The sequence below is a fragment of the Camellia sinensis genome, chromosome 10 (genome assembly GCF_055761805.1).
Source record: "Camellia sinensis isolate YWXY chromosome 10, ASM5576180v1, whole genome shotgun sequence".
NCBI classification, from domain to species: Eukaryota; Viridiplantae; Streptophyta; class Magnoliopsida; order Ericales; family Theaceae; genus Camellia; species Camellia sinensis.
In genome coordinates, this window is record NC_138970.1 from 156,225,477 (window position 1) to 156,239,383 (window position 13,907).

Sequence of the window (13,907 nt, forward strand, 5' to 3'; positions counted from 1 at the left end):
AATATTGTGCCAACTATTTAATTGCCGAGTTGCTCAGTTTGCGTTTTGCTCGATTTGCGTTTAGTCCAAGGTAGACTTGCCCCATTACTTTCGAATGACAAGTGTTAGTCGGAAGGATTACAGATTCCCATTGCCCTATGTTGCAGGGAAGATTCGGCTTTGGTAAAATGACGGCGCACAACAATATGCGAACTGCTAACTGCAAAATGCGAATTGCCACTTGCCAAGTGTGTAATGTATTGCCCCAAAACTGGCACTTGCTTGGAGCAGTGTGAAAAGGAACGGGAGTGTGTAACTCAAGTAAATGTTGTAATATTTGTACCAAGTTGGCCAAGTATGCATGCATATCAAAGGTGCCGAGATGATGATCGGCTGATGTGCCCCAATTGGAAAGTGGAAAAATGACTAAGATGTCCCAGTGGGAAATTGTTTTGCCAAATAGTGTTGTTAGGCGAATAAAGTTGCCGAATACTGTGGTCAATGTTGCTACATAAAGTTTGACAATGGATAAAGTTGACCAATAATGTTGTTTAGCAGAATAAAGTTGACAATGCATAAAGTTGACCAATAAAGTTGATGCACAGCCGAATGATCTTACATAATGTTGAATTAATAATGGTGATGGTGCCGATCTTTTGGTCGACGATTTTTCTTAGCATTGCAGTGTGTCGGTATCCCTTCAGAGTTGGATTTGCTAAGAACTTGGTTGGCAATGGTTGCCAATTTATTGAAGTTAAGTTGCTTGTCCAACGTATATTTGCCCCATTGCTTTTGAATAAGATTTGTTATTCAGAAGGAATAAAATTGACTGGGGCCAAAATTGCCAAGTAGGCTGATAAAAATTTAAAACGGATTTCGTGCCCCTGTTCGGTGCCATGGTGATAGCAGAATGAAGCCGAGACAAAGTAGGGTGCTTCCGCAAATGATGTTTTTTTTTTTGTGAGCCGAATTTGCAAATTCTGACCGTATGGATGGACCCGGAATGCATCAAATAGCTGGAAAAGACTATTGGATCGCTGTGATCAAACTCTTGATGGCGTAATTGTAGCCAAAATAGATATGAGGGTTCAGATCAACAGGGTGTAAGGCAACTGCGAAGCACAGGATTATTTCTTCATTGCTTGCTGGGTTATCTTCTCCCGCGAAAGAATTCATTTTCTGGGCAAACGTTGATCGGCCTGTACAACTTCGTTTTAGCACCGATTTTGATGCAGTTTGTTGCGTTGGATTCATCTCGATGAGTGTTTCATATTGGGATGATCAAAGCTTGAGTTCGACAACTTTGAAAATTTTAATTTTCTGAAAATTTGGACAGTTTCGCAACTACCAGCGACCTTTGGTTAGTTCTTGGCTCCTCGGGTCGGTGGGTTTGGACTCTTTGAATTGACACGAATCAACTAGTATTTTCAGATGTGGATTTTGACAAGCCGAGATGCGAGTATTATGCCTAGATATTAGTGCCAAACAAGATTGTCTATGCATTCGATCAACGATACGTGTGCCACCCGTGATTAGCATTGCCATTGAGCTTGATAACGACGTTATGGCCACGGAAATTTGGAAAGCGAACTTGTGCTGATTCAACTTGGTAGCCAAATGATTTGCATGTGATAATAATTTCAAGTGTTGCCGAATAATAAACATGGCTGAGCTATCTCGCCGAATAATGGTGGGGGATAATGTTGCCGAGTAGGGAGAGTTAGCCGAATAAGCTATGAATAATGTTGCCAAGTAGGGAGAGTTAGCCGAATAAGCCATGTTGCTGAATAATGTTGCCGAGTAGGGAGAGTTAGCTGAACAAAAATGGTTGCACTTCTGAGAATTAAATTATGAGATTGTTACAGAAGAGATAAATAAATTAATAATTGTAAATATACTTGAGTTATTGCTTGGTTATATATATATTTATTTATATATATATATATATATATATATTGATTTGCTTTTTATTATTTATTTATTTAATTTGAAGATGACAAATGGCGAAGAAGTTCAAGTTGTGGGTCCTACCCCAGGTGGTGGTTGATGGCCTAGCTCCAAGAGCCTGCTGGTGAAATTCCATGCCGATCAAATATGATTTGTCTGTTGATTTTGCATTTAATGTTCCCGATTGGCCGATGTATTGATCTCAATATGCAGCTAAGAATTTGCAAAATTAGACTCTAAAAATGAATTCTACACGGTGAAAAACTTAAGGGTAGTCACCCCCGATGTCACCGAACCACCCGATTAACCTGAACACTTTAAGATATAATGACGCACCTTGCACCGAGATGCGCACAATAACTTCTTATGTCATCTTCTCCATGCAACGTAACGTGAAAAGCAGATTTTTTTTTTTTTTTTTTTTTAAGCTTCAAACTCCTAACTTTGAGCCTTTGTATCTCCCTTGTTTTAAGTCCAATTTGCCTTATTTTTGCGATGTTGAATTCAGCTCGTAGCCTAGTGTTCATTTCATCAGTCATACGCCTCATTCTGCCACTGCTCGGATGCCGGCGGACCTCCCAATGTTGACTAATAAGATGGTTTTACTTCTTTTTGTTGTCATTTTTGTTCAGCTCTTGTCCTCGGTAAAAAATGTAGTCGGTGGAAGAATGTACTTGGAGGGGAAATGTACTCGGCAAAATAGCTTGGAGGTTCACGTTGTTGACTAACCACTGGGCGGCGAATAATCGAGGCCGTTTTTGTTGCCAAAGAATGGAGCTCAGCGTCAAGGATCAGCCGAATAACTTTGTAGTTGTGCTGAGAAATTTGTTATAAGTTACGGCACTGCCGAAATGCATATGCATGGGCTCCGACGTCGGATACAAATGTAAAGTTGCCAAATCAGCCATGTTGGGTTGCTGTACAGCCTTGGTGGATTGCGAAACAACATTGGCGTCCATCGTATATATAATGTGACTTTGCCAAAAAGTTGGTCAGCAATACTTGGGTTTGTGATTGTGCCGATCTTTTGATCGGCCATTTTTCTTAGCGTCGCTGTGTGCCGAAACACGTGGTCAGCATCTCTTTGGATTTGGTTTTGCTAAGAACTTTACTGGCAATGGTTGGCAACTCATCTTGGCTCTTTCTTGCTGGAGCATTTGGTTGGCTTGTTCTTGTAGTGTTGTCTTTGCCTAGAGTTTGGGTGGTAATGCTTGGTAACTTTTGTCTTTGCCGAGTGCACTTGTTAGATGAGAGAAATGCTCGAATGCTAAGAGGTATTTTAAATTATACTAAAGTAATAATTGCCCAAGTTCTAAGAATAATTTCTGTTGATGTTGCAGAAAACATATTCATTTAATAATTGTGATAAACAAGAAGTTAAAATTAGATAAAACAATGTAACTCTTGAAGTCGTCCTTTATTGTGGTGCCAAATAATAATGTTTAATCTAATCAAGATATAGCAAGACACAGAAGTGAAGACCCAGCAGGTGATTAATAAAGTTCCGTACGCATGCAAGTATATATGTATATATATATGAAGCCGGGAGATAAATAAATAAACAATATATGTTGACTTCATATTGTATGGGAAGATTTATTAAATTTATTTTAGCCAAGAGATAAATAAATAAATAATGACCAAGGCACTACAACAAAATGGTTTTTTAATGACAAAATCACTTCGTCTCCAATAGTGAAATTTTCGTCACCAAATTGATCTGTGACGAAATAATTTCGTCACCACGTTCGTCATCAATTCGTCGTCACTAAAAGTACCTGATGACGAAAATTTATTTTGTCACCTATTATTGATATTTGGTGACGAAATATTTCGTCACTAAATGTTAAATATTTTGTCACCTATAACGTCCATTTCGTCACTAAAATTAATTAAAATTTTATTATATTTGTTTTGGGTGACAAGATATTTCGTCATTAAAAATAGCAATAGAATTTTTAGTGTCGAAATATCTTCACCAAAAGATGAAAAAAAAGGCCCTTCAGTGACGAAAACTTTTGTCAACAAATATTTTAATTTAGTAATGAAATAGTGAATGTGTGACAAAATTATTTGTTGGGATTAGAAAGTTTGTGTCAATTTTTTTTTTTGTCGCCAATAATAAATAAATTTTAAAAATTGGGTGGGGGGGAGGGTTATATTTGCAATTTATATATCTTTTTCAATAAACAACACCTGTACATTTTAATAATCTATTAAATGAAATATCTAATACAAATCAATATAAAATTAAACTGTTCATTATTATAAAACAACCCAAGTAAAATACATGTCTCATAGTATCAAGAAATTAATATATAACATCCAAACTATAACATCTATTCTAATAAAATCAAAAACTACAACACAATCAAAATAACTTGGGCATTTTAATAACCTGCTGAATATAATATCCATTACAAATCATTACAAAAAACCTGTTCATTTGGTAATATCAACAAAAACCTGTTCTTTTAATCTATTCAATAAAATATCAACAAAAAGATAAGATCCATCACAATATAATCATAACCCACAACAACATAGTCAAAATACATGTTTGGTAATATCAACAAAAAGTACAACTACACTGTAATGGATGTGTCTGGTAATATCAACAAAAAAACTCTTGCTATGCAGGTTACCAAATTCGTTCATCTCCAATCTGCCATTTAAAAAAAAAAAAAAAAAATGACAACAACAAAAGGTTAAGGTAACCATTCACTAAATATGTTAATATGCAACCTAGAAGAGAAAAAATAAAAATTTCAAAGTAAATTTTAAACCAAATTTTACCATGCTTGTTCCGTAAATTTTTACAACTTACATTAGTTCCTCCCAAGGTGTTCATGATATTTCTCGGCCTTTTAACGACTAGTTCAAGATTTTACTCCCTAACGGCCTATTTTCAAGTCTATATGTTTTCCAACCGAGAGTCCTATGATTATTCTGTAAGTTTTCACAACTTATGTTCATCCCTCCCAAAGTGTTCATGATAGTTTCTGATAATCTCAAGGTGTTTGTGATGTTTTTCGGGCCTTTAGATGCATATTTCACTATTTTCCCGGGACCTTGTGCCTAAATGTCAAAAGTAGTTTTTTATTCTACCCTAGTTGAAGAAGAAATGTTCTACTAAATTAACATATAAACATAATATACTAACCAAGAAGCTTGTCCATCAGAATCTGAACTTTCCCCACTCTCAAAATTTCCCGTGATACCTTTCTGCGTCAAACACTCTATGTAATTGAAACCATCTATGTAAAAACACAGGACAGGTTGGGCTTGGCTTGGTATGTGGTTATAGGTAAATTGAGATATTCGCACATTCCACCAAAAACAAAGCTGGGCTCAAGTGTGGCTCTAGTGTATGGGGGTGCAAATGGCCAACTCAAAATTTACTTTTTTTTTCGGTTAATTACCCATAATATATATATACATATATATATATATATATATAGTAATTCCGTTTCTTTTCCATTTAGTTTTCCTTTGACAAATCCATGATCCAAACATAGCATAAAGAAGCACAAATCCTTAGCTTAAAATATAATCCATGTCCACTTAAATGAAAATAATTGCCTTGAGGACAAGTTACATAGCTAGATCTCAATGAGAAATGTAGCTCTCATTTCAGGATAGGGGACTAGAAGATCAGAAACAAAAGCCCCTCGTTCTATATGGCAAAACCCACAACTACCAAGAAGAAATGAATACCTATAACTTGAAAATTTGGGAAAAATTTTACACGATGAGAGTCACATTATTAGTTTCGGGACATGTGGCAAATCTCACCTTAGAACAACGTTCAACTTGTTTTGCACCTGTTCTCTTACATTCCACTGCACCCACAAAAGAAAAAAAGGCAAAAAAAAAGAAGAAAAATAAGTTAGGGTTTGTCATTTGATAGAACAAACAAGAAGAAAGGGCCCTTTCAAGGAAAATACCTGTAACTCATTAATTTCATCATCTGTAAGTGAACGCTCCATGGATCGATATGCTATCCTGTAACAATGACTAGTCATTCCTTTCTTGTTTGTAAAATTATCAATCAGTTGCACCTGGAAAGAAAAGATGAATTCAAAAGATGAAATAAAAGATCAATCAGTTGCACTAACCTTCATATCACAACCTATGTGATGAATCTCTTCACAATAACAATGTTCAACATTCTTTGAAATGCAATTTCTACATTTCAAATATGTTTTGAGGTGTCATGTGTATTACAATTTTCTACAATTATTTTTCATTCTTTGAAATGCAATTATTACGTGAATGATATTTAATACAACTTTAAGATATCACTTCATGAAATACTAAAGTTAAGTAAATTGTTCAAAAGAACAAAAAGAAAAACAAGAAAGAATTTTTTTTTTTTTTTAAAGTAGTAAGAAAACAATTTTCGGAAAAAGTTTCTGTTAGTTTCCTTTTTCTCTGTTTTCAAAAACATAAATCAATAAAAATTCTTAATGGATTCTTAATAAAAATTCAAAAACAAAATTAATGATAAAGAAAATTAACAAGTTACTACAAGATTTTAGATGGTTATAAACCCTTAAAAATTCCTTGGTACAGATTTTCTGACAAGAGTTGCAATCTTTAGAAATAAATTCTCTCTAACATGGGGGTGATAGCATGTATAGGTGGTTTTTAATGGATTCAGGAATTACTTGAGATGTAAACCGCTCATCAGATGACCAAAAAAGTCGGATATCTGGGATGTCAAATAGGACCATGGCCAAACACTCCAATCCAAGTCCAAAAGCCCAAGCAACATTATTTGTTTTGCCACTCCGCTTCAATATTTCCTGCTCTGTCACTCTGCAACCCAGAACCTCCAACCACTTTTCCTGTCAATAATCAGAAAGTTAATCATTGGTTATATAAGGTTTTATAAATAGTGTGGTTTCCTAAGAACCGTAACTGTGAAAGGACCAAGATAATCTCTGCTTGTCTGAGGAAAGTGTAACGCCCTAGATTATCTTTCTATAATTCATTTTCCCTCGTTATGTTCTAATCTATCTACTCTCCTTCTCTTCTCAATACTGCATAATCAAAAACAACCATGATACTTATTCTACTGCGGTGTCTTTAGCATAATTGTATTGTATCTGAAAGATTGAAGATTCTATTGGCCATCATCACCCATGTAGGTTTTTCTGTTTTGCCTTTAATTGTCTACACCGCCTCCTCATTTTCGCTGTCTTAAATAATATATTTATCTCTCTGTTCTAACATAAAAGGTTGCTGACAATTTTGGCTTAAAAACCAATCTCGAACGCAATGCATATAGTTGTAGTGCTAGAAGATTTAGGATAAAGTCCATATGTACTTTGAATTTCACAGCCAAAAAATAACCACACCACCATCAGTAACAATATCAATTATAACTGTATGTATGAAGAGTATTTTTTTGGTTATAAACAAAAAAATGGTATGGTAAAGAGGAGTTCCACAAGACACCAGAAAGGTAATTGGTAATAGAGTAGAAAATATGAAACAACGTAAACAACATGAGTAAAACTTTATAGTCTCCATGTGTATACACATACATCATTTTGAAAACTACAACCAGACTTGGAAATACCTTATAATTTTATTGATTTGGAGACATATATGCACTATGGAACCAAGTGACAAAAGTATACACTACATTCTAACAGGTTAAGCATTTTGAATCTTTTACATTTTAGTCACAAGACTCGCAACTAATACAGAATGCATATGTTTGAAGCAGAGTTCAGAGATTTTAGTCAATTGTACAAATAATTAATAGCTTACCAGAAGGAAAAGAGATCCATAACACTATTGTTTTTCTTTTGATAAGAAAAAATAAGTTTTATATTAGCATTACTCATCAATACATTTTATTCATTGAATCTCGAAAATGACTGTTGTTACAACTTAATATATTATAACAGCAAGCTAGACATATATTACGTTCAAGAAAGGTATGCATATCATGCCAAAGAAAGAGTACTCAACCCTCTACCTCTCTCTCACAAATTTTTTTAGATGTTTTCTGTTACTGCTCCATTTGCATGATAACAGTTCAAAAATGTATCAAATGAACCAAGACAGAATCCATGGATTTTAATGAAGAAAAAGTCTCCCAGAAAATAGTTCAAAATCAAGCTTCTCACAAAGAGTTATACTTAACGCAATCAAAGAAAAAAAAATTAAAAAGCAAACCATGTGCAATCAAACCATGTTCTATGTAAAATAGGGGTCTCAAAAATAGCAAGACCATCTATGTAATTGACATTGGTTGCTGGAAGTAGATGGGCATCCGAAGTGATCTCATTACCAATTTTCTGATCGTTGCATAGGAAACAAAACATTAGGAAACATTTAAATACTTGGGTAATTCCAATGTGAATCCTACATGTTTAATTGCAATGCCATCATTAGGAAACAGAACATTCAAATAGAAGGGGGTTCTGTCAAATTTATATAGAGCAAAAATCAAGGGTTGATTTCAACAAAAATCAAGGGCTAGTTTCAACAAAAATCGAAAATCAAGGATTGATTTCAACAAAAATCGAATTAGCAAAATAGTAGAAGAATAGAAGAAGATAAGAGAAGAAGAAAATAGAAGAGAAGAAAATACCTCAGTCGCCGCTGTTGCTCGCCGATTGCTGCCATTGCCGCCGCTCGCCGATCGCTGCCGCTGGTCACTCTCAGCTGGTCGAACGGGTGCCGGGCGATCAAGGATATGCAGAAGACTAGGGTTAGCGCTTGGAGAGAGAGAGAGAGAGGGAGAGAGGATTGAGAGATATGTTTGGAATCTCAAAAATAAAATAAAATAAAAAATGATTTGTTTCTTTGTTAAGGGGGGGGGGATAAATAAAAAATAAAAAAGATACTTTACACATTTTTTTTTTTTTTAATGACACATTGAATTAAAAGTGGGATGGTTTTAAATTTTTAGGTGTTACCTATATGTATTATTGTAGTACTGGTGGAATATTAGCAGGTTAATTTTTTGCAACGGTTTGAAAGGTCGTCGCAAATTAACAAAAACGAAAAAAATAGGATGAGGCTTTAGGATTGGAGTGTACTGTTAGGTTCGTGGGGACCCACCACGGATCTCGTTTTGATAATTCGAACCGTTAATTTGTAAAATTCGTCGAGTACTATATAACCTATAAAATATCACATTGATCGGATATCAATAGTTATGTGATCAAATCAATTTTATAGTGAAAGGCTGTCGGCGGTGAGCCGATCGACACACCGGCGATGTGTGTGAATCGATGAAATGTTAGCAGCGGCAGTGAGGAAACTCAATCCCGTGAATGAGTATAAGGTGTGTGTGTGTGTGTGTGAAATTAGGTTTGATGAAGAAATTATTGTGTGTGTCTGTGTGTGTGTGTGTCTGTGAGGTCTGTGTGTACAACCAAGCATAACAGTAGTTTTTTTTTTTAGATCTGCTTCCATAGACGCCAATATATTTTCATTTCCCTCTAAAATATTTAGCAACTAAATCATTTATTGGTGACAAAATTATTTCTTCACCAAAGATAAAAATATTGGCCACAAAAATAGTTTTGTTACTAAATGATATTAAAATATTAAAAATTATTGGTGACAAAAATATATTCGTCATTAATAATTTTATAATTGGTGACCAATTGTTTCGTCACCAAAAGTCTCAAAATTTTGATACCCTCCGAAAAACAGCGGGAAAATCTTCAGTGACAAAAAAATATAAATAATGACGAAAAATAATTTCGTCACCTAATTTTTTTATTATGTATTTAGATTGGTGACAAAATTTTATTTTTGTCTCTAAAAGTTGTACATTTGGAGACGAAATATTATTTTCGTCACTAAAAGATACGTATTTTGTGACAAAATTTATTTTCGTCATTAGTTTTCGTCTCTAAAGACTATTTTTGTTGTAGTGAGGGGTGAATTTAGATATCTTCAGTTTTGTCGAGATTTTGGTCGGCATTAACATGACCCATTCATGACAATTGAAGTTGCCTCTGTTTGAATTTATATACAGATATATATAAATATATATATATATATATATATAGCCTGCCAGCTACCACAATTAATTAAATAATAATTTTTTTTTTTTCTTTTATCATAACTCATGGTCTATCCTATGGCAATGTTTCTTGCTGGGAATAATTCTAGAGAGAGAAACCCTAAAGACCCAGCCGTGGATTCCATAAAAATTGTTAGTATAGATATATGTATATCTCAAGAATTAATTATAAAATAAACTCCTTTGAGGCAAAAACTAAATAAACAATCCTGGGAGTGGGTTTGGCCGAGCAACCCTTTTAATAATGCCGAAAAGAGGCTCCCACAAACATAATCTGAAACCCATTTTTAAAGAGAGAAAGTAAAGATGCAAAAGTAAATCCATGAGCACTTGTTTTATTGTAACACTTTTCATCAAGATTTACCATGAAAAAAGAAAAGAGTTTCTATGGAGTTTGTCAGTATACACAGATATATGTATACAATTCAAGAATCGATTTTACAATAATTTTATAATAAATTTTTTCAGAGAGAAAATTCAAAGCTTAGATGTGGCTCAACCATCAAAGTGTTGTTGATGTTGAATGTTTACTTACAGTAACATGTTTGCTGTGTTCTTCGTTGATCTCGTTCAGTCGTTTCCCACAGACCGTACCAATTGTGAGACCATGAAATATCCTCTCACATGGATTGTAGAAATCCAACGAAGAGATGAACTTGGTCCTGGTAGACCTGCAAAGATGAGCATGATCGGCGCCACCCAACCGAGGTTGCCGGCCGGAGGCACTCCGATGATGAAGTCAGTCACCTGATAAGCAGAATGTAAGTCTAGAAAGTGTCGAGTGCTTGGTTTGTAGTGTAGGGAAAGAGAACATACTTTTCTTCTGGGATACCCCCCCTTTATATAAATGAGAAGGTGTGATATTTGTCTGGGAAGGACCCATTATAGGCCTTGTTTGGGTTAACCCCAATAAGTGGATATGTATATATTTTTTTGGCTCCCACAATAGTGACCACTTTTAATAATATATATATATATATATATATGATGGCGAGAGATAGGCCAAAATTATCATACAAGGATTGTGTTCACTACAAATACAAAAGTGCACGTATTATGAGGTAGGAACATGTGTCTTTCAAAGTCCCCAACCCATTTTATTTCTACAATTCCATTACGTGACTCGAATTTTTCATGGTTCGAATAGCTCGAAATCCAAAAATGACATTGTTTTGGCTTCTTTTTTTTTTTTTTTTCTTTTCTTCCTCGTTTCTGACTCACAAAAGAAAAGAAGAAAGAAGAAGAAGAAGAAGAAATAAGAAGACAGTATCATTATCATCAACACATCATCAGCACAGCATCATCATCATCAATAACCAACAAATCATCATCAACACAACAACATCATCATCAACATCAACACATCATCATCAACAAATCAAACCCCCCCACACACACAAAGATCTGGAAAATCAAAAGCCACCCATAAATCAAACCCCCTTCCCCCTTCCACACACATATACAGATCTAGAAGCCAAATCGATGAAACACACACACACACACGGTGGCGACGGAGTGGAAAAGGAAGATCAGCTTCCTTTCTCCCTTTTCTCTCTCTGTCACTCTTTCTCCCTCCCTCACTCTATTTCGTTTCACAGATAAAAGAGGGGGGGGAGAATTCAAAACGACGTTTTGAATTTCGGGCCATTCGAGCCTGAGGAGTTTCGAGCTCTCAAGCATTTTTGTTATTTCCATCGAGTGTTTTGGGAAACAGTCTAGCTTGTCTCCACTTAAAAATCAAGATTAAACTGTCCAGTCCGATCCGTGGACTCATTTTTGGGTCTCTTTTTGATAATCTAAACCGTTCAATATGTAAAACTCGTCAAGTACTATATCCTTGTAAAAAAATCATATTGATCGAATATCGATGGCTATTTGATTAGATCAGTTTTGTATAAAAAAAAATGAATACGGTAAAAAAATAAACGGTTGACAGAAATCTGATCTGATCAAATAGCTATCGATATCCAATCAATGTGATTTTTTACAAGAATACAGTATTCGACGAGTTCTACACATTTAATGGTTCGGATTGTCAAAACAGGGCCCAAAATGGACCCACGGACCGGACTGGACGGTCCAATTTTTATCTCCAACCAGAGACACGCTGAATGCTTGAGAAAATAGTTGAAAGTTAATTTTTTAATCTTCTTTAAAAAATATATATATAAAATGTGGAGATTTCACTTTGTTTGGTTTGAATTTTTTAAAAACACTTTTCAGAAAATTGTACCTTCTTATTTTTCGTATTTTTTTGTTTTTACTTATTTTTTTAATATTTTAAACAATTGTTTTAATTTTTAGACACACCTAACATAAATACACTTAAAAAGTATAATTTTTGTGAAAATAATCCTTAAAAAATTCACTAAATATCAAAAATATTTTTATGTATTTATTAATTTTTTAAAATATTTTTTCATAAATATTTTACTTTTTAGACACATTTAAGTAAAATGCATCTAAAAAAGTTTTAAAAAAATGCTTAAAATTTTAAAAATTTTACTAAAAACAAAAATACGAAAAATAAAAAACTCAATTTTTAAAAAACTTAATTTAAAAAAGTCAAACCAAACACACTATTGTAATTCAAAATAAGTTAAAAACTAGAAAATAATTTTTAACCCACTTCTCAAAAGAGATATATGTTTTTCTAATCAACACACCACTAAAATTAAAACACTATTCTCTTTCTCTCTCTTACACATGTATAGGATATATATATATATATATATATATATATACTATCATATATCAAAGTATATGACTTAGGTCAAGTTTGGCAATTCAAAATAAGTACACACTTTTTATCTTTTTTTCATCACATCATCTCTCTATTTTTTTGCACATCTTTTTGTAAAAAGACAAAAAGTCCACTTATTTAGGTCATCCCAAACAATCCCTTAGTGTCTACTAGTATGGTGATTTCTCCTTTTATCATGTGACAAATTTTTCTATCCTAAAATTAAAAAATATTTTTAAAAAATGTGAGTAAAATTTAAATCCAAAACTTTCAATTTCATTAATAACACTCTTACTATTTAGACAATACATATTTTGATATTAATTTATTATTATTTATTTATACGTTTATTTATCTAAATTATACACACATTACATAATGACACACAGCAGTATATTTATATATATATATATATATATGCTGACGAGAGAGAGGCCAAAATTATCGTACGAGGATTGTGTTGACTACATATGCAAAAATGCACGTGTTACGTGGTAGGAACATCTGTCTTTCACAGTCCCCAATTCATTTTATTTCTATGTTTTTCTAATCAACCCACCACTACTATTCTCTCTCTTCCTCTCTCTCACATGTATAGGACTTTCTCAGCCACCAGTCAAGGCCCAAAAAAGGAAAAAACGAAACCACCAAATACGATAAATTTAAGAATTAATTTGTTTTAATAATAAGGACATGCTTAAAAGTGTCGGCATCAGAAAGTCATTATATATTGATTTGAAAAGTTGTTAATCGTGGTAGTTGGTGGTTGTAAAGGGAATATTTATACAATTATATATAAATAGATGATATTAGATAAATAAATAAACATAGGTAGAATTTGGATAAATAAATATCTTTCTTACTTGCTTCCCACGATTAAAAGATGGCATGTTGACCTAAAATTTTAAAATTTAACTTGTAACCCGCGTGTTATAATAACAATAATCTCATGATCATCACTTTTATCATGTTTTTGCTTATTATTTTATATTAATAATAAATATAAATTATGAGACTTATTAAATTAATACAATATTAATGTATGTGATTATAAGTAAAATATGATAAAAAAAAATGCAATTATAATAATATTAACGTTGAATATATGTGTAAAAGTATATTGAAATATATAAATATGTAAAATTATATGAATAAAAATATGCATAATGTGTATTTTTT

General features: G+C 33.3%; 1 protein-coding gene across 1 annotated transcript; it reads right to left on the reverse strand.

Annotated features, from left to right (window-relative positions):
* Positions 1–5,450: 5,450 nt before the first annotated feature.
* On the reverse strand, positions 5,451–11,121 carry LOC145800788 (phenylalanine--tRNA ligase, chloroplastic/mitochondrial-like). The gene is made up of 5 exons (XM_082890529.1): positions 11,104–11,121; positions 8,537–8,749; positions 6,597–6,776; positions 5,874–5,987; positions 5,451–5,768 (listed from the first exon to the last, which is right to left on the reverse strand). The coding sequence occupies exons 1-5, from the start codon at positions 11,119–11,121 to the stop codon at positions 5,718–5,720; spliced, it is 576 nt and encodes a 191-aa protein (XP_082746655.1). The 3' UTR covers positions 5,451–5,717.
* Positions 11,122–13,907: the final 2,786 nt, after the last annotated feature.

What these genes read in the sequence shown, in the direction of transcription:
- LOC145800788 (XM_082890529.1), bottom strand. An exon ending in ATGAGCGGTTTACATCTCAA is followed by an intron (nt 5,988 to 6,596) that starts GTAATTCCTGAA and finishes TTTTCTTTCCAG; the next exon opens with GTGCAACTGATTGATAATTT. An exon ending in ATGAAATTAATGAGTTACAG is followed by an intron (nt 5,769 to 5,873) that starts GTATTTTCCTTG and finishes TTGTGGGTGCAG; the next exon opens with TGGAATGTAAGAGAACAGGT.